Below are 23,458 nucleotides of genomic sequence, written 5' to 3'. Positions count from 1 at the left end.
TTGAGGAACAAGCTCAATATGGGGAAGAGTGAGATGTTTGTGGTCCAGGCGAGAGGTCAGGAGAGGCGACTGGGGGAACTGCGTTTAGATTGGTAGGGGACAGTTTCAGGTACCTGGGTATCCAAGTAGCGCGGGATTGGGACCGGCTACATAAATTGAACTTGGCCCAGTTGGTGGATCAGATGAAAGATGACTTCCGGAGATGGGACGCGCTCCCGCTGTCACTGGCTGGGGGAGTCCAAACGGTGAAAATGACGGTCCTCCCGAGATTCCTGTTTGTATTTCAATGTCTCCCCATCTTCATTCCGCGGTCCTTTTTTAAGTGGGTCAACAGAGTGATCATGGGCTTCGTGTGGGGGGGGGGGCAAGTCCCCACAAGTGAGGAGGGTAATGCTGGAGCGGAGTCAAGGAATGGGCGGGCTGGCACTGCCGAATTTTAGCAACTATCACTGGGCGGTGAATATAGCCATGATCAGGAAGTGGGTGGCGAGGGAGGGGTCAGTATGGGTGCGAATAGAGGCAGCTTCTTGGAAGGGCACCAGTTTGGGGCTGTTGGTAACTGCGCCTCTGCCGTTCCCGCTGGCACGGTACTCCACCAGCCCCATGGTGGTGGCGGCCCTGAGAGTTTGAGGCGAGTGGAGGAGGCATGTGGGAGCAGAGGGAGCATCGGTCTGGGCCCCAATCGGCGATAATCTGCGTTTGCCCCGGGAAGTATGGATGGGGGGTTCCGAATATGGCGGAGAGCAGGGATTGAGAGGATGGGGGATATGTTCATAGAGGGGAGCTTTCCGAGTATGAGGGCGCTGGAGGAGAAGTTTGAGTTGGCGAGGGGAAACAAATTCAGGTATCTGCAGGTGCGGGACTTCCTACGTAAACAGGTGCCAACCTTCCCGCTCCTACCGCTAAGGGGAATTCGGAACAGGGTAGTTTCCAGAGGGTGAGTAGGAGAAGGGAGCGTCTCGGACATCTATAAGGAACTTATGGGGTCAGAGGAGGCGCAGACCGAGGAGCTGAAGTGCAAGTGGGAGGAGGAACTGGGAGGAGAGATAGAGGATGGTTTATGGGCGGACACGTTGAGTGGAGTCAACGCGTCTGCAACATGGGCCAGGCTCAGCCTGATACAGTTTAAGGTCGTTCACCAGGCTGGCATGACAGTGGCCGGATGAGCAAATTCTTTGGGGTGGAAGACAGGTGTGCGGGAGGACCAGCAAACCATGTCCACATGTTCTGGGCATGTCCGAAGCTTAGGGGATTTTGGCAGGGGTTTGCAGATGTCATGTCCACGGTGTTAAAAACAAGGGTGGCATTGAGTCCAGAGGTGGCGATTTTCGGGGTGTTGGAAGACCCGGGAATCCAGGAGGGGAAAGAGGCAGACGTTCTGGCCTTTGCTTCCCTGGTAGCCCGGAGACGGATACTATTAACTGGGAGGGACTCAAAGCCCCCGAAGTCGGAGACCTGGCTATCGGACATGGCTAGCTTTCTCTGTTTGGAGAAAATCAAGTTCGCCTTGAGAGGGTCAATGTTAGGGTTCACCCGGAGGCGGCAGCCGTTCGTCATCTTCTTCGCGGAAAATTAATTGTCAGCAGGGGGGTGGGTATGTAGGTTAGCGTAGATTAGGGGGTTAATTAATGATGGGACCTGTTAGGGAGGGAGGTGGTATTTGCACTATGTTTATAGTCTCATGTACATTGTTTATATTGCTGCTGTTACAATGCCAAAAAAAACCCAATAAAATGTTTATTAAAATAAAATAATGTGAATAATTGAGGCCCCAACACAAAGATTAAATCAAGTGTTGTTCTGAGTTAAAGAGACAATTGCAGTAACCAGATTTAAAGTGGGACAGTAAAGATGGGGGAGAGGAACCATGTGCACATGTTCTGAGCGTGTCCAAGGTTGAGGGAGTTCTGGAAGGGATTTCCGGGTTTAATATCAGAGATTCTGGCGGTAGAGGTAATAATAATAATAATCTTTATTGTCACAAGTAGACTTACATTAACAGTGCAATGTCGTTACTGTGAAAATCCCCTAGTCGCCACATTCCGGCGCCTGTTCGGGTACACAGAGGGAGATTCAGAGTGTCCAAATTACCTAACAGCACGTTTTTCGGGAGTTGTGGGAGGAAACCGGAGCACCCGGAGGAAACCCACGCAGACTCGGGGAGAATGTGTAGACTCCACACAGACAGTGACCCAAGCCGGGAATCGAACCTGGGACCCTGGAGCTGTGAAGAAACAGTGCTAACTACTGTGCTACCGTGCTGCCCGAGTCAGAGTCCAGGGATGGTGATATTTGGAAGATCCAGGAGGTTCAGATGGGGAGAGAGGCTGAAGACTTGGCCTTTGCCTCCCTGATAGCCCGGAGACAGATTCTGTTGGGTTGGCGGGACTCGGAGCTGCCAAAGGCGAAGTACGGGTGAGTGATCTGGCAGAATATCTGCATTCGGCGCCACGGTGGCGCAGTGGTTAGCATTGCTGCCTCACGGTGCTGAGGACCCGGGTTCGATTCCAGCCCTGGGTCACTGTCCGTGTGGAGTTTGCACATTCTCCCCATGTCTGCGTGGGTCTCACCCGCACAACCCAAAGAAGTGCAGGGTTGAAGGATTCGCCTCGCTAAATTGGGAAAAAAAAGAATTGGGTAGTCTAAATTTTTTTTCAAAATAATTAGTGGTCTTATAGAACAGTACAGCACAGAACAGGCCCTTCGGCCCTCAATGTTGTGCCGAGCAATGATCACCCTACTCAAACCCACAAATCCACCCTATACCCGTAACCCAACAACCCCCCCCTTAACCTTACTTTTTAGGACACTACGGGCAATTTAGCATGGCCAATCCACCTAACCCGCACATCTTTGGACTGTGGGAGGAAACCGGAGCACCCGGAGGAAACCCACGCACACAGGGGGAGGACGTGCAGACTCCGCACAGACAGTGACCCAGTGGGGAATCGAACCTGGGACCCTGGAGCTTTGAAGCATTTATGCTAACCGCTATGCTACCGTGCTGCCTGGTACAATACCTGGAAGTAGCCCAGATCATCATTTCCAGGTCATGGTTCACATCATTATACAGACAGCTCATGCATTAGGTGAAATACATTCACCACAGTAGGGAAGTCGCTGGAGTCCATTATTAAAGATTTCAAAGCACAGCATTTGGAAAGCAGTCATATAATCAGAGAAAGTCAGCGTGGATTTACAAAAAGAAAATCATGCTTGACAAATCTACTAGAATCGACCCGGGAGAACCAGTGGATGTTCATAGAATTTACAGGGCAGAAGGAGGCCATTCAGCCCATCGAGTCTGCACCGGCTCTTGGAAAGAGCACCCAACCCAACGTCAACAACTCCACCCTATCCCCATAACCCAGTAACCCCACCCAACACTAAAGGCAATTTTGGACACTAAGGGCAATTTAGCATGGCCAATCCACCTAACCCGCACATCTTTGGACTGTGGGAGGAAACCGGAGCATCCGGAGGAAACCCACGCAGACACGGGGAGAACGTGCAGACTCCACACAGACAGTGACCCAAGCCGGGAATCGAACCTGGGACCCTGGAGCTGTGAAGCGATTGTGCTATCCACAATGCTACCGTGCTGCCCGTGGTTTATTTAGACTTTCAAAAGGGTTTCAACAAGGTCTCACATAGCAGATTAGTATGTAAAGTTAAAACGCATGGGTTTGTGGGTAGTGTCTTGCGATGGATAGAAATCTAGTTAGCAGACAGGAAGCAAAATGTTGAAATAAATGGGTCTTTTTCAGTTTAGCAGGTTGTGACTACTGGGGTAATGCAGGGATCTGTGCCAGGACCCCAACTGTTCACATTTTATATTAATTATTTGGATGAGGGAACTAAATGCATGATCTCCAAATTTGCGGATGATACAAAGTTGGGTGGGAGGGTGAGCTGTGAGGAGGATGCATGGATTTGGACAGGCTGAGTGAGTGGGCATATGCATGGCAGATGCAGTATAATGTGGATAAATGTGAGGTTATCCGCTTCGGTAGCAAAAATAGGAAGGCAGATTATTATTTGAATGGGTGTAAATTGAGAGAGGCAGAAACACAGCGAGACCTTGGTGTCTTCGTGCATCAGGCACTGAAAGTAAGCGTGCAGGTACAGCAGGCAGGAAAGAAGGCAAATCATATCTTAGCCTTCATAGCGAGAGGGTTTGAGTAGAGGAATAGAGATGTTTTACTGCAATTGTACAGGGCATTGTTGCCACATCTGGAATATTGTGCGTAGTTTTGGTGTCCTTACCTGAGGAAGGATGTTGTTGCTATGGAGGGAGTGCGGCGAGGATTTACCAGACTGATTCCTGGGATGGCGGGACTGTTGCATGAGGAGAGACTAAATCAGTTAGGATTATATTCATTGGAGTTTAGAAGAGTGAGAGTGGATCTCATAGAAACTTATAAAATTCCAACAGGATTAGACATGGTAGATTCAAAAAGAATGTTCCCGATGGTGGGGAGTCCAGAACTAGGGGCCAAGAATAAATTATGGGTGATTTCAACTTCCCTAATATTGACTGGAACCTCCTTACTGCAAATGGTTTGTATGGTGCAGATTTTGTCAGGTGTGTACAGGAAGGCAGACTAGGGGAGGCCATATTGGACTTGGTGCTTGGCAACAAACCAGGCCAGGTGTCAAATGTCAAATGTCAGATGTCTCGGTGGGGGAGCATTTCGTTGACAGTGACCACAACTCCTTGACCTTTACCATAGTCATGGAGAGGGATAGGAACACACAGTATGGGAAGGTATTTAATTGGGGGAGGGGAAATTATACTGCTATTAGACAGGAGTTGAGGTGCATAAAATGGGAACAATTGTTCTTGGGGAAATGCACAACAGTAATGTGGGGATTGTTTAAGGAGCACTTGCTGCGAGTGCTGAATTGTTTTGTCCCACTGAGACGGGGAAGGAATGGTAAGGTGAAGGAGCCTTGGATGACAAGAGAAGTGGAGCTTCTAGTCAAGAGGAAGAAGGAAACTTACGTAATATTGAGGAAGCAAAGATCTGACTTGGCTCTAGAGGGTTACCAGGTAGCCAGGAAGGAACTCAAAAATGGACTGAGGAGAGCTAGAAGGGGGCATGAAAAGCCCTGGCAGGAAGGATTAGAGAAAACCCCAAGGTGTTCTACACTTATGTGAGAAATAAGAGGATGATCAGAGTGAGAGTAGGGCCGATCAGGGATAGTGGAGGGAACTTGTGCCTAGAGTCTGAAGAGTTGGGGAGGCCCGCAATGAATACTTTGCTTCAGTATTCACTAGAGAGAGGGACCTTGTTGCCCATGAGAACAGTGTGAACCAGGTTAATAGCTCGAACAGGTTGATATTAAGAAGGAGGATGTGCTGGAAATTTTGAAAAGCATCAGGATAGATAAGTCCCCTGGGCCTGATGGGATATACCCAAGGTTACTACGGGAAGCGAGGGAGGAGATTTCTGCGCCATTGGCGATGATCTTTGCGTCCTCACTCTCCACTGGAGTACTACCAGATGATTGGAGGGAGGTGAATGTTGTTCCCCTATTCAAGAAAGGGAATAGGGAAATCCCTGGGAATTACAGGCCCATCAGTCTTACATCTGCAGCGAGCAAAATATTGGAAAGGATTCTGAGATATAGGATTTATTTATGATTATTGAGAAAAACATAGTTTGATTAAAGATAGTCAGCATGGCATTGTGAGGGGCAGGTCATGCCTCACAAGCCTCATTCAATTCTTTGAGGATGTGACGAGACAGATTGATGAAGGTCAGGCAGTGGATGTGGTGTATATGGATTTCAGTGCGGCATTTGATAAGGTTCCCCATGGTAGGCTCATTCAGACAGTTCGGGGGCTTGGGGTACAGGGAAATTTGTCTGCCTGGATACAGAATTGGCTGGCTGAAAGAAGACAGCGAATGGTAGTGGATGGAAAGTATTCCGCCTGGAGGTCGGTGACCAGTGGAAGGGTGGGTTAGTAAGTTTGCCGATGACACGAAGGTTGGGGTAGTTGTAGATAGTGTTGAGGGCTATTGCAGGTTACAACAGGACATTGACAGGATGCAGAGCTGGGCTGAGAAGTGGCAGATGGAGTTCAACCTTGATAAATGTGAAGTGATTCATTTTGGAAGGTCGAATTTGAATGCTGAATAAAGTGTTAAAGGCAGGATTCTTGGAAGTGTGGAGGAACAGAGGGATCTTGGGTCCACGTACATAGATCCCTCAAAGTTGCCACCCAGGTTGATAGGGTGGTTAAGAAGGCGTATGGTGTGTTGGCTTTCATTAACATGGGGATTGAGTTTAAGAGCTGCGAGGTTTTGCTGCAGCTTTATAAAACCCTAGTTAGACCACACTTGGAATATTGTGTCCAGTTCTGGTCACCTCATTATAGGAAGGATGTAGATGCTTTGGAGAGGGTACAGAGGAGATTTACCAGGATGCTGCCTGGACTGGAGGGCATGTCTTATGAAGAAAGGTTGAGGGAGCTGGGGCTTTTCTCACTGGAACGAAGAAGGCAGAGAGGTGACTTGATAGAGGTGTACAAGGTGATGAGAGGCATGGATAGAGTGGATAGCCAGAGACTTTTCCCCAGGGTGGAAATGGCTGTCACGAGGGGACATAGTTTTAAGGTGATTGGAGGAAGGTATAGGGGAGATGTCAGAGGTCGGTTCTTTACACAGAGAGTGGTGGGTGCGTGGAATGCACTGCCAGCAGAGGTGGTGGAGTCAGAGTCATTAGGGACATTTAAGCGACTCTTAGACAGGCACATGGACAACAGTAAATTGAAGGGGCGTAGGTTAAGTTGATCTTAGATTAGGATAAATGGTCGGCACAACATCGTGGGCCGAAGGGCCTGTACTGTGCTGTACTGTTCGATGGTCTATGTGGCTCTTGGGGCTAAAGGGATCAAGGGCTGAATGGCCTCTTCCTCCTTCTATTTTCTATGTCTGTAACGGGGATCATAACATTTAAATATTTCAAAAATATGCCTTCATTGACACTAAAATAGCTGAACACGAAAAGCCTCGGTGAATGTCTGCAAACAACACAATCAGTACAATATCACCATGGTGATTAACTGGAACTGAGGGTATGGCCAGTTTATGGGTTGGGCCACATTCCAATCTGCTGCCTTTTAAACCAATGCAAAAGATCCCAGAGACTCGATTAGCGCTGGACGTAACTGGCACTGAAATTCCCCGATGTCTGTGCTGATTACAGCAGGAACACTGACACAACATAATATAGAAACTATTCCAATATTCAAACCCAACGTTAGGGGCAGCACGGTGACGCAGTGGTTAGCACTGCTGCCTCATGGCGCTGAGGACCCGGGGCCGATCCCGGCCCCGGGTCCTCAGCGCCATGAGGCAGCAGTGCTAACCACTGCGTCACCGTGCCGATCCCGGCCCCGGGTCACCGTCTGTGTGGAGTTTGTACATTCTCCCCGTGTCTGTGTGGGTCTCACCCCCACAACCCAAAGATGTGCAGGTTAGGTGGATTGGCCACGCTAAATTGCCCCTTAATTGGAAAATATATTGGGTACTCTAAATTTATTTTTTAAAAATTCAATCCCAACATTAGAATTTAGCTGTCCCAAAGTCATGTCTGAAATAAAATAGTAACGTCTCTGGAATGGTGATCCGGGGACCCTGGCGACATCAGTCGCTGAAAGTAAGCGCGCAGGTACAGCAGGTAGTAAAGGAGGCAAATGGTATGTTGGCCTTCACAGCAAAAGGATTTGAGTACAGGAATAGTTTTACTGCAATTGTATAGGGCGTTGGTGAGGCCACACCTGGAGTATTCTCTGCAGTTTTGGTGTCCCTATCTGAGGAAGGATGTTCTTGCTATGGAGGGAGTGCAGCGAGGGTTTACCCGGCTGATTCCTGGGGGGCGGGACTGTCAGATGAGAAGAGACTAAATCGGTTAGGATTATATTCATTGGAGTTTAGAAGAGTGAGAGGGGATCTCACAGAAACTTACAAAATTCCAGCAGGATTAGACAGGGTAGATTCAGAAAGAATGTTCCCGATGGTGGGGGGGGAGTCCAGAACTGGGGGTCATAGTTGAGGATAAGAGTTAAACCTTTAGGACTGAGGTGAGGAGGAATTTCTTCACCCAAAGAGTGGAGAATCTGTGGAATTCGCTGCCACAGAAAGTAGTCGAGGTCAAAACGTTGTGTAATTTAAAGAAGGAATTAGATAGAGTTCTTGGGGCTATATCTCCTCCTCCTACTATTTTCTGTGTCTGTAACGGGGATCATAACATAATTAATATTTAAATGTTTTAAAAATATGCCTTCATTGACACTAAAATAGCTGAACACGAAAAGCCTCGGTGAAGGTCTGCAAACAACACAATCAGTACAACATCACCATGGTGATTAACTGGAACTGAGGGTATGGCCAGTTTATGGGTTGGGCCACATTCCAATCTGCTGCCTTTTAAACCAATGCAAAAGATCCCAGAGACTCGATTAGCGCTGGACGTAACTGGCACTGAAATTCCCCGATGTCTGTGCTGATTACAGCAGGAACACTGACACAACATAACATAAGAACATAAGAACTAGGAGCAGGAGTCGGCCATCTGGCCCTTCGAGCCTGCTCCGCCATTCAATTAGATCATGGCTGATCTTTTGTGGACTCAGCTCCACTTTCCGGCCCGAACACCATAACCCTTAATCCCTTTATTCTTCAAAAAACTATCTATCTACATAATAGAGAAACTATTCCAATATTCAAACCCAACGTTAGGGGCAGCACGGTGACGCAGTGGTTAGCACTGCTGCCTCATGGCGCTGAGGACCCGGGGCCGGGATCGGCCCCGGGTCCTCAGCGCCATGAGGCAGCAGTGCTAACCACTGCGTCACCGTGCCGATCCCGGCCCCGGGTCACCGTCCGTGTGGAGTTTGCACATTCTCCCCGTGTCTGTGTGGGTCTCACCCCCACAACCCAAAGATCTGCAGGTTAGGGGGATTGGCCACGCTAAATTGCCCCTTAATTGGAAAAAAAGAATTGGGTACTCTGAATTCATTTAAAAAAAATTCAAACCCAATGTTTGAATTTAGCTGTCCCAAAGTCATGTCTCAAATCAAATACTAATGTCACTGGAATGGTGATCCGGGGACCCTGGCGACATGGGTTCAAATTCCACCTCGGCAGCTGGGGGAATTTAAATTCAGTTAATAAAACCTGGAATATAAATCTAGTTTCAATAATGGTGAGCATGAAACTAGCAGCAATTGTTGTAAAATGTCCTTTAGGGAAGGGAATCTGCCGTCCTTACCCAGTCTGGCCTACATGTGACTCCAGACCCACAGCCATGCGGTTGAATTTTAACCTCCATCTGAAACAGCCTCAGTTGAAGGGCAATTAGGGATGGACAATAAGTGCCAGCCTTGCAAGTGACATCCCGAGAATGAATAAAGAAAAACAAGAATCTTGTGACATTAGATATTGGGCTGAAATGTTCATTCTTTTCTCTCTGGTGTTGGAATGTAAAATAATACAATTACCATCAGGCATCAGAGGACTCGGGGGAGTGACAATCGTCCATCCAGCTTTCTTGAAAATATCAATCTGAGGGTTAAAGAGTGACAAGTCAGACAGTGAATAGCAACTTACATCTTCCCCAGTCGCAGCATGATGTCGCAGCAACGTTTGAAACTGAACAAACTTAACAAATACAACCTCTTCCTACAGGAAACCCACAGCGTCCCTTCCAAACACAATCAAGAGACCAGAAATTGTCTGATTTTTTCACAGCCTGATCCACAAAGACAACATTCGCTTTTTGCAGCTTATTCTCTCTCCTCCGCCCCCAGCAATTCTGGAGTAAAGTCTTTTGGAGAGCTAATAGTTCACCATCCTCACTCAGAATATTATCGCAGATATTAAGAATGTGAACCTTTATCATTCTGAACAAAAGCAGATTCATGCAGATGCTGGATTGGAAATAAAAAGTTATTAAAAATGTTGGAAACGCTCAGACAGACAGACAGGGCTCGGAGAATTGCCGGGGGGGCGGCGTCAATCCCGCCCCCACTGGCCGCCGAATTCTCCGGCGCTGGCACTGCGCCAAAGGCCTTCCACGCCGGTTGGTGGGGTGCCAACCACTCCAGGGCAGGCCTAGCCCCTAGAGGTGCGGAGGATTCTGCACCTTTGGGGCGGCCCGACACCGGAGTGGTTCACGCCACTCCGTCTCGCCGGGATACCTCGCCCTGCCGGGTACGGGAGAATCCCGCCCACAGACAGCGTCTGCGGAGAGAGAAAAATGGGCCCCCATTCTCCGCTCAGGCGGCAGAGTGTGGGCGCCGGTGGGAAAATGGATGCATTTTACCTCGCTGCCAGTGCCCGGTCCGAGACGGCATTCTCTGGCCGACACGGGGGCTCGTAGGGACGTGGCGGGAAGCGTGGGGGCGCAGCCACGGAGCGGCGTAGGAGATCCGGTGCCACATAAGCGACACGGCGCTGCAGCGTCCGCGCATGCGCAGTTGGGCCGGCGCCAACTATCTGGCCATCATACCCGCGCCTGCCCCGATGCCAAATGGCGCAGGGATCCAGGAGCCGGCGCGGAAGGAAAGGGGTCCGCAGCCAGAGAGGCCGGCTCGCCGATCGGTGGGTCCCGACCGTGGGCCAGGACACTAGGGAGGGCCTCTCCGGGGTTGTACCCACCCTCTCCCCCACAGGCTGCCCCCAGACCCTTCAACCCTGAGTTCCCGCCGTCCCAGAGCAGGTTAGAACGCCGCCGCCAGGACTTGGATTTTTTCAGACGGCTGCTTGGCCCATTAGGGCCGGAGAATCGCGGCGCTGCCGGAGAATCCACGCGACAGCCTTTTGCGACGATTCTCCGTGCGGCCCGGCGCCATTCGCGTGCGGCCGTTTACACCGGGGTGGGAGAATCGCGTCCCAGCATCGGGGCAGCGTGGCACAATCCTCGCACTGCGAATCCCACCAGAGTCAATGTTTCAGGTCAACAACCTTTCAGCAGAATTGGGAACCTCCCGGTCGGGATTCTCTATCGGGAGTCGCTGGAATTTCAAATCGTAAACGGGGCAGAGAATACGGCGTCAGCCAAAAACGGAAGTTGCCGCCGGGTGTCCCACGGACCGCATTGCTCTGGTGCCTCGATCCTCGATAGCGCCGTGAATGTGGTCCTGGCTACGCACCGGCCTGCACGTGCAAAATGTACAGGAGCAACATTAACATCTCATTAACGACCCGACACAGAATTCTCCGGCCTCCCGCGATGCTCCACCCCACCCTCCCAGAATTCTCCGGCCTCCCGCGATGCTCCACCCCTCCCTCCCAGAATTCTCCGGCCTCCCGCGATGCTCCACCCCTCCCTCCCAGAATTCTCCGGCCTCCCGCGATGCTCCACCCCACCCTCCCAGAATTCTCCGGCCTCCCGCGATGCTCCACCCCTCCCTCCCAGAATTCTCCGGCCTCCCGCGATGCTCCACCCCTCCCTCCCAGAATTCTCCGGCCTCCCGCGATGCTCCACCCCTCCCTCCCAGAATTCTCCGGCCTCCCGCGATGCTCCACCCCTCCCTCCCAGAATTCTCCGGCCTCCCGCGATGCTCCACCCCACCCTCCCAGAATTCTCCGGCCTCCCGCGATGCTCCACCCCTCCCTCCCAGAATTCTCCGGCCTCCCGCGATGCTCCACCCCTCCCTCCCAGAATTCTCCGGCCTCCCGCGATGCTCCACCCCTCCGTCCCAGAATTCTCCGGCCTCCCGCGATGCTCCACCCCACCCTCCCAGAATTCTCCGGCCTCCCGCGATGCTCCACCCCTCCCTCCCAGAATTCTCCGGCCTCCCGCGATGCTCCACCCCACCCTCCCAGTGTGTGGCCCGTCAGGCGTTCGCACCCGTCTGAGGCGTTGCCCCACTGCAGGGCAATAGGGGAGCCCTTAACCCCTTCAAAAAATGGAGTTCAGTATCAACCAGGAATGGTTGGCATCTGCCTGGTCGCTGCAGCCGTGGTGGACACACTGCGGCTGTACAAGCAGGAGCCGCTCGGGGAGGGCCCGGCACAGCCGGAGCCAGTCCCAGAGCCTCTCGGTGAGGGCCCGGCACAGCTGGAGCCAGTCCCAGAGCCGCTCGGTGCACAGCTGGAGCCAGTCCCAGAGCCTCTCGGTGAGGGCCCGGCACAGCTGGAGCCAGTCCCAGAGCCTCTCGGTGAGGGCCCGGCACAGCTGGAGCCAGTCCCAGAGCCTCTCGGTGAGGGCCCGGCACAGCTGGAGCCAGTCCCAGAGCCGCTCGGTGAGGGCCCGGCACAGCTGGAGCCAGTCCCAGAGCCTCTCGGTGAGGGCCCGGCACAGCTGGAGCCAGTCCCAGAGCCGCTCGGTGCACAGCTGGAGCCAGTCCCAGAGCCTCTCGGTGAGGGCCCGGCACAGCTGGAGCCAGTCCCAGAGCCTCTCGGTGAGGGCCCGGCACAGCTGGAGCCAGTCCCAGAGCCGCTCGGGGAGGGCCCGGCACAGCCGGAGACAGTCCCAGAGCCGCTCGGTGCACAGCTGGAGCCAGTCCCAGAGGACCAGGACCGAGCCAGTGTAGATGGAGAGCTGGACGCCCAACAGGCCGAGGAGGAGATGAGAAAGAGGCGTCACATCAGGTCTTGTGTGTACCGGCGGCGCCTGTCATTGGAGGACCTGCCGGGCCGAGCACGTTGCTGAAGACTCTGTCTAACCAGGGAGACCGTACGGCATATCTGCTGCATTATGGTGCACCCAGAGCCGTGGGGGTTTGGGGGGAGGACACACCCTCCCAGTCGCCCTGAGCTTTTACCCTGAGCCACGGGGTCCTTCCAGTTGCCGATTGGAGAGCTGTCCGGGGTCTCACAGATTCTGTGCACAGGTGCATCCACGCCGTTACAGAGGCCGGAAATGCCCAGGCGGCACAATACATCAACCTGAATATGGACCGAGACACCACACTGCTCGGCCGGCAGGATTCACCGGCATCGTCAGGATGCCCCAGGTCCAGGGGGGTAATCCACGGGACACATGTCCTACTATCAGCACCGGCACCCTTCCCAAACCGCACGGGATCCCACTGCCTGAATGTGCAGTCGGTGTGTGACCACCAGCTGCAGGTCTGTGTCCAATACCCGGGCAGTGTGCATGATGCCATTCTCCTGGCACACTCCACAGTTCCCGACATCTTTGAGGTTCTCCCCTAGGTGAGGGGTTGGCTCCTGGGCGGCAGGGGTTATCTGCTGTAGTTGTGGCTGATGGCACTTATCCAGAGGCCCCAGACCAACGCGGAGACCCCCGACAACGATGCCCATGCAGCGACCAGGAGCGTGATCGAGCGGTGCTTCGGCATCCTGAAGGTACAGATGCCTGGACCGCTCTGGAGGGGCCTCCAATACTACCCCAGGAGGGTCTCCCACAATGTGGCAGCCGGCCCTCCAATACTACCCCAGGAGGGTCTCCCACATTGTGGCAGCCGGCCCTCCAATACTACCCCAGGAGGGTCTCCCACAATGTGGCAGCCGGCCCTCCAATACTACCCCAGGAGGGTCTCCCACATTGTGGCAGCCGGCCCTCCAATACTACCCCAGGAGGGTCTCCCATTGTGGCAGCCGGCCCTCCAATACTACCCCAGGAGGGTCTCCCATTGTGGCAGCCGGCCCTCCAATACTACCCCAGGAGGGTCTCCCACAATGTGGCAGCCGGCCCTCCAATACTACCCCAGGAGGGTCTCCCACAATGTGGCAGCCGGCCCTCCAATACTACCCCAGGAGGGTCTCCCATTGTGGCAGCCGGCCCTCCAATACTGCCCCAGGAGGGTCTCCCACAATGTGGCAGCCGGCCCTCCAATACTACCCCAGGAGGGTCTCCCACAATGTGGCAGCCGGCTCTCCAATACTACCCCAGGAGGGTCTCCCACATTGTGGCAGCCGGCCCTCCAATACTGCCCCAGGAGGGTCTCCCATTGTGGCAGCCGGCCCTCCAATACTACCCCAGAAGTGTCTCCCACAATGTGGCAGCCGGCTACATCCTTCACAACATAGCGCAGCAGAGTGGGGACATGCTGGAGGAGGAGGATGGACACCAGGCCGATGTGGAGGAGCATCATGATGGGCAGGGCATAGAGGGTGGAGAGGTATCAGGGTGGCATGCGGTGATGGGTCACTCACCAGGTAAGACCCACCACAGGTTCAGCAGCGTTTCACTTGTATCTTTTCCAATCTGGTCCACTGCATTTGCTGCTCCCAATGTGGTCTCCTCTATATCGGAGAGACCAGATGCAGACTGGGTGATCGCTTTGCTGAGCATCTTCGGTCTGTGCGCATTCAGGACCCTGACCTTCGTGTTGCTTGCCATTTTAACACAAGACCCTGCTCCCAGGCCCACATGTCTGTTCTTGGCCTGCTGCAATGTTCCAGTGAAGCTCAACACAAACTGGAGGAACAACATCTTATCTTCCGGTTAGGCACAACCCTAACCCTAACCCAAACCCAAACCCTGACCCTGACCCTAACCTGACCCTAACCCTAACCCAAACCCAAACCCTGACCCTGACCCAAACCCTGACCCTAACCCTAACCCAAACCCTGACCCTAACCCAAACCCAAACCCTGACCCAGACCCAAACCCTGACCCTGACCCTAACCCTGACCCAAACCCTGACCCAAACCCTGACCCTAACCCAAACCCTGACCCTAACCCTGACCCTAACCCTAACCCTAACCCAAACCCTGACCCTAACCCAAACCCTGACCCTGACCCTAACCCTGACCCTGACCCAAACCCAAACCCAAACCCTAACCCTAACCCAAACCCTGACCCTAACCCAAACCCAACCCTAACCCAAACCCAAACCCTGACCCTGACCCAAACCCAAACCCTAACCCTAACCCTAACCCAAACCCTGACCCTAACCCTGACCCTAACCCTAACCCAAACCCTGACCCAAACCCAAACCCTTCAGTGAACCGCGGGATGGTGCAATTCACGGGACAAAAACAGAATTGCATTTTGGCCGGGTTTAGCGGGGTGCCTACAGCACCACGCCGCACTTGGCACTTTGAGGCCACACTTACCCCATTTCCTGCCCCATTTTTAAATGCCACCCCGATCTTTTGCCGCCCCGCAGGCACCCCACTGTGGCTTCCGGACCCCCCACTGCATCTTCGGGGGTCCTCGATTTCCCACCCCCCAACCCCACCCCTTAACGGCAAGGCACACTCAATGGGCAGCACGGTAGCACGGTGGTTAGCACTATGGCTTCACAGCGCCAGGGTCCCAGGTTCGATTCCCAGCTTAATAATAATAATGGCTTATTGTCACAAGTAGGCTTCAATTAAGTTACTGTGAAAAGCCCCTAGTCACCACATTCCGACACCTGTTCGGGGAGGCCGGTACGGGAATTGAACCCGCGCTGCTGGCCTTGTTCTGTATTACAAGCCAGCTGATTAACCCACTGTGCTAAACCAGCCCCTGGTTGGGCTGGGTCACTGTCTGTGTGAAGAGATCAGTTCAGTCCATAAGAGGGTCGTTTAGGAGTCTGGTGACAGTGGGGAAGAAGCTGTTTTTGAGTCTGTTCGTGCGTGTTCTCAGACTTCTGTATCTCCTGCCCGATGGAAGAAGTTGGAAGAGTGAGTAAGCCGGGTGGGAGGGGTCTTTGATTATGCTGCCCGCTTTCCCCCGGCAGCGGGAGGTGTAGATGGAGTCAATGGATGGGAGGTAAGTTGGTGTGATTGCGGCAATTAAACCGATTCTCTTTCCACGGACACAGTTTGACCTCGAGTATTTTGGTTTTAATTCCTTTATCATTCTATTTTATTGCGAACATTTATCAGCAATGGCATTGGAGCCGTACACGTGATCATCCCCCCACCCCCTTCCGTACACGAGATCAACCCCCACCCCCTTCCGTACACGTGATCACCCCCCCACCCCCTTCTGTACACGTGATCACCCCCCCACCCCCTTCGTACACATGATCACCCCCCCACCCCCCTCCGTACACGTGATCACCCTCCACCCCCCTCCGTACACGTGATCACCCCCCACCCCCTTCCGTACACGTGATCAGCCCCCCACCCCCTTCCGTACACGTGATCACCCCCCACCCCCTTCCGTACACGTGATCAGCCCCCCACCCCCTTCCGTACACGTGATCACCCCCCACCCCCTTCCGTACACATTATCATCCCCCCACCCCCCTCCGTACACGTGATCATCCCCCCACCCCCTTCCGTACACATGATCAGCCCCCCCACCCCCCTCCGTACACGTGATCACCCCCACCCCCCTCCACCCTTCTCTGCACCCCAACAGAAAGCTTGCATTTCCGAGTTCAGTGTGGGATACGATTGTTTGATTAATCAACCTGACAAGAAGGATTTCCTCACTGATGCGACCATCAATTCACACGAAACAAGGAGTTGAAGTAAACTGTGGCTTTAATCGACTAGAACAGTGCCACTAGGCCACCGTGCGGCCCAACCCCTCAATATTTTAACGTCTTCAGACAGGAGCAAATCACAGGGGTGAGTGCTCAGCTCCAGGAATGAGCCCCCCCACCCCCGATATCAATTATACTGAATTGGATTTGTCTGTTCAAAGGGTAACAATGTGAATATAAATAAAAACATTTCTCTGTTCTGAAATCCTTTATGAGACCAGTATTAGGCTGGATGGTGTTTCTCAATGATCTTACCTGGTTACAGGGCCGTTGCGGATTCGCTAATACCAAACCAGGTCCAATGATGTTGAAGGTTGCATCAATATGCATGGGGTTTGGATCCTTGAAAGAAATTGTGTGAAGTCTGTACGTTGGTGCAAGGTGCCTGCGCATCCACTCAATCCCCAGATAATTAGTCACCTGGAAAATTCAAACAAACCCAATATTCACACTGGATCTCAACATGTTGGAGTTGTTAATGTTTTGTATGCTGTGTAAACAAGGCAGTCGGCAGATTATGGGCACAGTCCAACTTCAATGGACATAATGAATGAGTAAACACTAATCTGCACTGAGGGACACTAGCTTAAACCTCAGTTTGGACAGGAGGCATTAGGGCAGGGGTGGGCAAACTATGGCCCGCGGGCCGCATGGTCTTTATGCGGCCCACCAAGTCATTAAAAAAAAAAAAAAATTTTTTTTTTAATTTTTATTTTAAATTTAAATTTTTTTTAAGGTTAATGGGGGGGGGGGGGCTGTTGGGTTACTTACTGGTATAGGGTGGATACGTTGACTTGAGTAGGGTGATCATTGCTCGGCACAACATCGAGGGCCAAAGGGCCTGTTCTGTGCTGTTCTATGTTCTATATGAGGCGCCCAGAATCATAACCGGGTGAAGTAATTATTTTACTTAATATACTATGCGGCCCTTTAAAATTCTGAATTTCTGAATGTGGCCCTTGCACGGAAACGTTTGCCCACCCCTGCATTAGGGAGACATTGAGATGTTACCTTGAAGGATTAGGTGATGTAAAGCACCAACCTGGCTACGTTGTACAAATATATCTCTCCCAGCTCTCATGAAGTCGGCAGCATCAAAACACGGCTCAAATTCGGTGGTTACAAATTTCCCGAGCATAGCGAGTTTGTGTCTGTCCTCCACTGAGTGCATGGGGTAATCCTGTAGCAGCAGCAAGGATTAGTGCAAAAAAAATCAAATGTCAGTGAATCTTAAAATCATCCACAGTTTACTGCAGAGCAGGGGAATGTTCAATCCCAGCCCTAAAGACACAATCCCATTCCCCACCTTCTCCCTATAACCTGCCCATTCTTCCTTTGCAGAAAACAATTTCCCTTTGAATACTTCAATTGTCCAGGTTTCCACCACACTCACAGATAGAACATTCCGGATCCTAACCACTCGCTGTGTGAATCTGCCTCCACCACACTCACAGACAGTGCATTCCGGATCCTAACCACTCGCTGTGTGAAAGTGCTTTTCCTCAGGTTGCCGTTGCTGCTTTTGCCAAAGACCCTAAATCAGTGCCCTCTGATTCTCAATGTTTTCACCAATTTTCCTTTAGTAAATTTGCCCTGACTTTCTTTAATTAACCTACATTTGTTCATGGTGACTATTAATTTCCCCCGAATCATCAGCTTTTGATGTTTCCCCACCTCCAAAGTTATTGACTGACCGGTCGGTGTTGGGTTTATCTTTACATCCTTTCGTGAAGAATCATAGAATTTACAGTGCAGTTGGAGGCCATTCGGCCCATCGTTTCTGCACTGGCTCTTGGAACGCATTCTACCCAGGCGCACACCTCCACCCTATCCCCATAACCCAGTAATCCCACCCAACACTGAGGGCAATTTTGGACACCGAGGGCAATTTATCATGGCCACTCCACCTAATCTGCACATCTTTGGACTGTGGGAGGAAACTGGAGCACCCGGAGGAAACCCATACAGACACGGGGAGAACGTGCAGACTCCGCACAGACAGTGACCCAAGCCGGGAATTGAACCTGGGATCCTGGAGCTGTGAAGCAGGAATTGTGCTAACCACTATGCTACCATGCTGCCCTTCAAACAAGGGTGTAACATTCACAATTCCCCAGTCCTCTGGCACCAGCCCACAGTCTAAGGAAGACTGAAGGATTATGGCCGGTTTCTCCAGAATGCCTACTCTCACTTGCCTCAGTATCTTTGGATACATCTCATCCAGTCCCTCAAATGCCTCCTCATCAATTTGAAACTCTACAATAATGTCTGAATGACCTCCTCTTTCCCCATGGCCAGGGTCATCTTCTTCCGTGGTGAAGACAGGAGTAAAATATTAATTGAATACCCAGCCTTGCCCCCTCCTCTTTCGATAAATCTCCTTTCTGGTACCTGACCAAATAAATTAGGAGCAGCAGGAGGCCGCTCAGCCCCTCGACCCTGCTCCACCATTTAATAAGATCGCGGCTGATTGGATTGTGTCCTCAACCCTCGACAGCTTCTGACTCCTTTATTGGTCAGGAAACTATTGGTCCCATTCCTCCTTTTCCCACTCTTTCACTTGCATCCACATCTTTCCTATAGTGGCACCCAGCACAATTCTGTATTGTGTCCACGTTGGCATTGTGCTCACAACACAATACTGTGTATTGAACTGTACACAATATCCAGCTGAGGTCTAACTAGTGTCTGAGGAAGAGTTTAATGATGTGAGGAATTTTCCCTTTGACACAAACTCTCCGAGTGAGTCCATGCTTACCAAGTCATAGAGTTTGTCGGACATTTGTGGTTTAGGAGCTGTTGTCCATTTTGCTCCCCGCAGAAAGTAATCCTTGATGAGTGTCCGATAGGCTCGGTATTCAAAAAAGCGAGCGCGCCAGGCCATTGGTGCTTCAATGATCTCATTGCCAACCACCAACAATATATCTCTGGGCATAGCAGCATACATCCCTGAGGAGAGGAGTTACTATCAGTACCACATACTGTGATCAGTTTAGCTCAACCAATATTCAACTCAACAGTATCTACTTCAGAAAATATAACAGAGGAAAGGCAGGTCCTCTGAGCTCATCAAAGTGATGGACTTTCAAAAAAATCATTTGCAGGATGTGGGCGTCTTTAGCTCGGTCAGTATTTACTGCCCATCCCTAATTGCCCTTGAGAAGGTGGTGGTGAGCTGCCTTCATGAACCGCTGCAGTCTCTGAGGTGCAGGGTGATGTTCCCCAGGTACCTTCTGCTCTTGTCCTTCAAGATGGCACTGGCCGCCATTTTGGAAGGTGCTGCGTGAGGAGCCTTGCTGAGTTCCTGCAGTGAATCGTTTAAATGGTACACACGGCTGCCACTGTATGTTAGTGGAGGTGAAGGGAGTGAATGTTTGTGGAAGAGGAGAAATCAAGCGGGGCTGCTTTGTCCTGGGTGGTGTTGAGCTTCTTGAGTGTTGTTGGAGCCGCACTCATCCAGGCAAGTGGAGAGTATTCCATCACACTCCTGACTCATGCCTTGTCGATGGTGGACAGGCTTTGGGGGGGATCAGGGGGTGAGTTACTCACCACTGGATTCCCAGCCTCTGACCTGCTCTTGTAGCCACAGTATTTATATGGTTAGTCCAGTTTAGTTTCTGATCAATGGTAAATCCCAGGATGTTAATAGTGGGGGATTCAATGATGGTAATACCATCAACAAGAGAGAATCTAACTATCGCCCCATGACAGTCAATAGACACTCTTTCTCTATATATCGAGGGCCGAAGGGCCCGTACTGCGCTGTAATGTTCTATGTGTTTGTCTATATATGTGTTCACTCACCTGATGAATGAGCTGCGCTCCGAAAGCTAGTGATTCCAAATAAACCTGTTGGACTATAACCTGGTGTTGTAAGACTTCTTACTGTAGTTTAGTGGAGTTCTTCCTCAAGGTGGATAAGGGGGTACCTGTGGATGTGCTGTACTTAGATTTCCGGAAGGCATTTGATATGGTATGACATCAAAGTTTATGATGCAAAATAAAAGTTTATGGAGTAGGGGATAACAAATAGGAATTTTTAATCCACCAGCAGGAAACATTAATTGAACTTTTAAAACAGATTTCTATTTAAATAACAGAATGAAGTAACTTGAACTGACGAACAGAGTGGCGACCTAGTTTGCATTTCTGTATGTTTCACATTCTGACCCCATTGAGATGGAAATAACAATAACCCAAAGACAATGACCTCAGCGGAATGTAGATGATACATATTTACTATCCCATTAGCATAACGTCCACATTGTTAGGACACCCAATCAGACCCCAAGTTTTGTTTGGTTACCGGACGAGAAAATACAAACACTTTTTCAATTTGTAAAACAGTGAGGAAAGGAAACTTCACCCCAGGAGTGAGGACTCTGGTCAATAGGAATCTTTTCTATTAAAACAGACTTTAATTTAAAACACAGAATTAACCATATTAACATCAAAAGAATAGTTTAACAATTATCAGTTAAATACTATCTATACCTGCCACTGATTCCAATTAAGATACCTCTCCCGTGGGTATCCGGGCAGCTTGGGATAGTTACAATGGGAAATCCCATTGGGAAGAGGAGGGAAGATAGAATCCCGCGGGCTGGAGATGGGTGACTAGAGAATCCAGCCCATGATACATTGGCACCTTGACACCGTCCTCCTGCATTTATTTTGCAGGATATACTGACTGAATTCCAATATATGAAGTTATCTTGCAGATTGTATGTAAATAGAAAAAGATTGATAAAAACTAATGTAGCTCCCTCACAGTCAGAAACGGGGAAATTCATAACAGGGAACAAAGAAATGCCTGAGGAACTAAATTCCTACTTTGCGTCTGTCTTCACAAAGGAAGACAGGAATAATGTACCGGAGGATCTGAGAAGCACAAGTTTCAGTGAGGAGCTGAAGGAAATTAGCATTAGTGGAGAAATGGTTTTGGAGAAACTGATGGGATTGAAGGCGAATAAATCTCCAGGGTCGGATAATCTTCATCCCGGAGTGCTTAAGGAAGTGGCCCTAGAAATAGTAGCTCCATTGGGGGTCATTTTCCAAAATTCTTTGGACTCTGGAATGGTTCCTACAGATTGGAGGGTAGCGAATGTAACCCCGCTATTCACAAAGGGAGGTAGAGAGAAAACAGGGAACTATAGACCAGTGAGCCTAACATTGGTAGTGGGAAGTGGCATGATATGCAAACATGCAACCAATGAACACTCAGAATAGGACACAACCAATGGGCAGTCAGGACACTCAGAGGTGGCATCACCACAAGGGGGCATGACGTAAACACTATAAAAGGGATGAGGCACTCACACCCTGCATCTTTCCACAGACAGACATCTAGAGTTAGACAGGGTTGATCAGCAGCATCACACCCCAGCATGTGGCTTAGAGCAAGCTGGTACAGTTAGACGGAGTTACTGCAGTTAGATTAGCAGAGAGTCGAACTTATTTGAGAACTGTGTTAATAGTTCAATAAACACGTTGAACTCATTTCAGAATCTGGAGCATTCTTTAGTTAAGACTGCATCAAGTAGCAGCCTGTGTTATCTGAAGCAGCAGAAAACAACATGATACCAGGAGTGACTTCAATCTATTTAGTTCAACTCAGCAAGATCTGTGACAACCAGATACTGAATACAGGCACAATGGACAAGATTCAGGCTCCTCATCAGCTCAGGACCACCGGCAATCTTAGTGCCAACTGGCGATCATTCAAGCAGAACTTTCAACCAAACGTGGAAGCATCCGACCTCAATGGCACGACCAATGCTCGGAAGATAGCTCTTCTACTCACCACTGCGGGTGACCATGCGATAGAGATCTTCAACTCCTTTCACTTTTCCAAAGGGCCAGGACAAAACGAAGTACCAAACCATCCTGGACAAATTCGACAGACACTGCAAAGTGGACACCAACAAAATCTTTGAGCGCTACTTCTTCAAGCAGAGGAAGCAAGGTAAAGACGAATCCTCAACTCCTATCTAAATAACCTTAGACTGCGAGCGCGATCCTGCAACTTCGGTGATATCACTGACTCCATGATCAGAGACCATTCATTTTTGGAGTCCACTCTGATCCTCTGCGAGAGCAATTGTTGAAAATCAAGCACATGACCCTGCCAGTCGCGATTGAAATGTGTACTGTGCATGAGCACTCTAAATATCGCTATTCACAGTACAAAATGGCAGAAAGTGAAAAACAAGCCTCCCACGAGGTGGGGAGTGTTCAGGCCATCTCCCGGATGCAGCACCTGCACATTGACGAAAGCGGCCATTTCGCGCGCTCTTTCCGGACTTGACGCATGCGCAATGCGATCGGGAACACGAAGCGGACAAAAACGAAGTGGGATGGGCACACTGCCGTATGAGTACAAGATTCTACTGCGGCCTGATGCCAAGCCAGTGGTCCACGCACCACGACGTGTCCCTGCTTCACTGAGAGAGTGCCTGAAGGCAGAGCTCACGAGTCTACAACAAAAAGGCATCATCTCCAAGGTCACTGAACCAAGCGAATGGGTCAGTGCGATGGTGTGTGTAAAGAAGCCTGCGGGGGACCTACGCATCTGCATTGACCCCAAGGATCTAAACAAAAACATTATGTGGGAACATTACCCCACCCTGAAGAGGGAAGAAATCACGAGCGAGATGGCACACCCGCGCTTCTTCACAAAATTGGATGCATCCCAAGGATTTTGGCAAATCCAGCTGGAAGAGTCCAGCAGAAGGCTCTGCACCTTCAACACGCCTTTTGGCAGATTCTGCGACAGCCGAATGCCATTTGGCATCATCTCGACATCAGAGATTTTCCATCGCATCATGGAACAGATGATGAAGGGAATAGAAGGGCATCGCGTCTACGTTGACGATATCATAATCTGGTCCACAACCCCAGAGGAACATGTGTCGAGACTCAAGAAAGTATTCCGACGCATACATGAACATGGACTCAAGCTAAACAGGGCCAAGTGCTGTTTTGGGGACATCCACGCTGAAGTTCCTTGGCAATCAGATTTCGCAACACGGTGTGTGCGTGGGGTCA

The 23,458-nt window shown here is 50.8% G+C and overlaps 1 protein-coding gene across 1 annotated transcript in view; it reads right to left on the bottom strand.

Moving 5' to 3' along the window:
• gatm (glycine amidinotransferase (L-arginine:glycine amidinotransferase)) overlaps positions 1 to 23,458 on the bottom strand; it is a 213,724-nt gene that overhangs the window by 31,570 nt on the left and 158,696 nt on the right. Inside the window, exons 4-7 of the mRNA XM_038812957.1 lie at positions 19,170 to 19,360; positions 17,454 to 17,591; positions 16,667 to 16,831; positions 9,512 to 9,575 (exon numbers count right to left, since the gene is read on the bottom strand). Coding sequence (XP_038668885.1) covers positions 9,512 to 9,575; positions 16,667 to 16,831; positions 17,454 to 17,591; positions 19,170 to 19,360 — 558 coding nt within the window. The remainder of the gene's footprint in view (positions 1 to 9,511; positions 9,576 to 16,666; positions 16,832 to 17,453; positions 17,592 to 19,169; positions 19,361 to 23,458) is intronic.

Source organism: Scyliorhinus canicula, chromosome 12 (assembly GCF_902713615.1).
Source record: "Scyliorhinus canicula chromosome 12, sScyCan1.1, whole genome shotgun sequence".
NCBI classification, from domain to species: Eukaryota; Metazoa; Chordata; class Chondrichthyes; order Carcharhiniformes; family Scyliorhinidae; genus Scyliorhinus; species Scyliorhinus canicula.
Note: the sequence above shows the minus strand (reverse complement) of the source record. Positions and strands in the feature narration are given on the sequence as shown.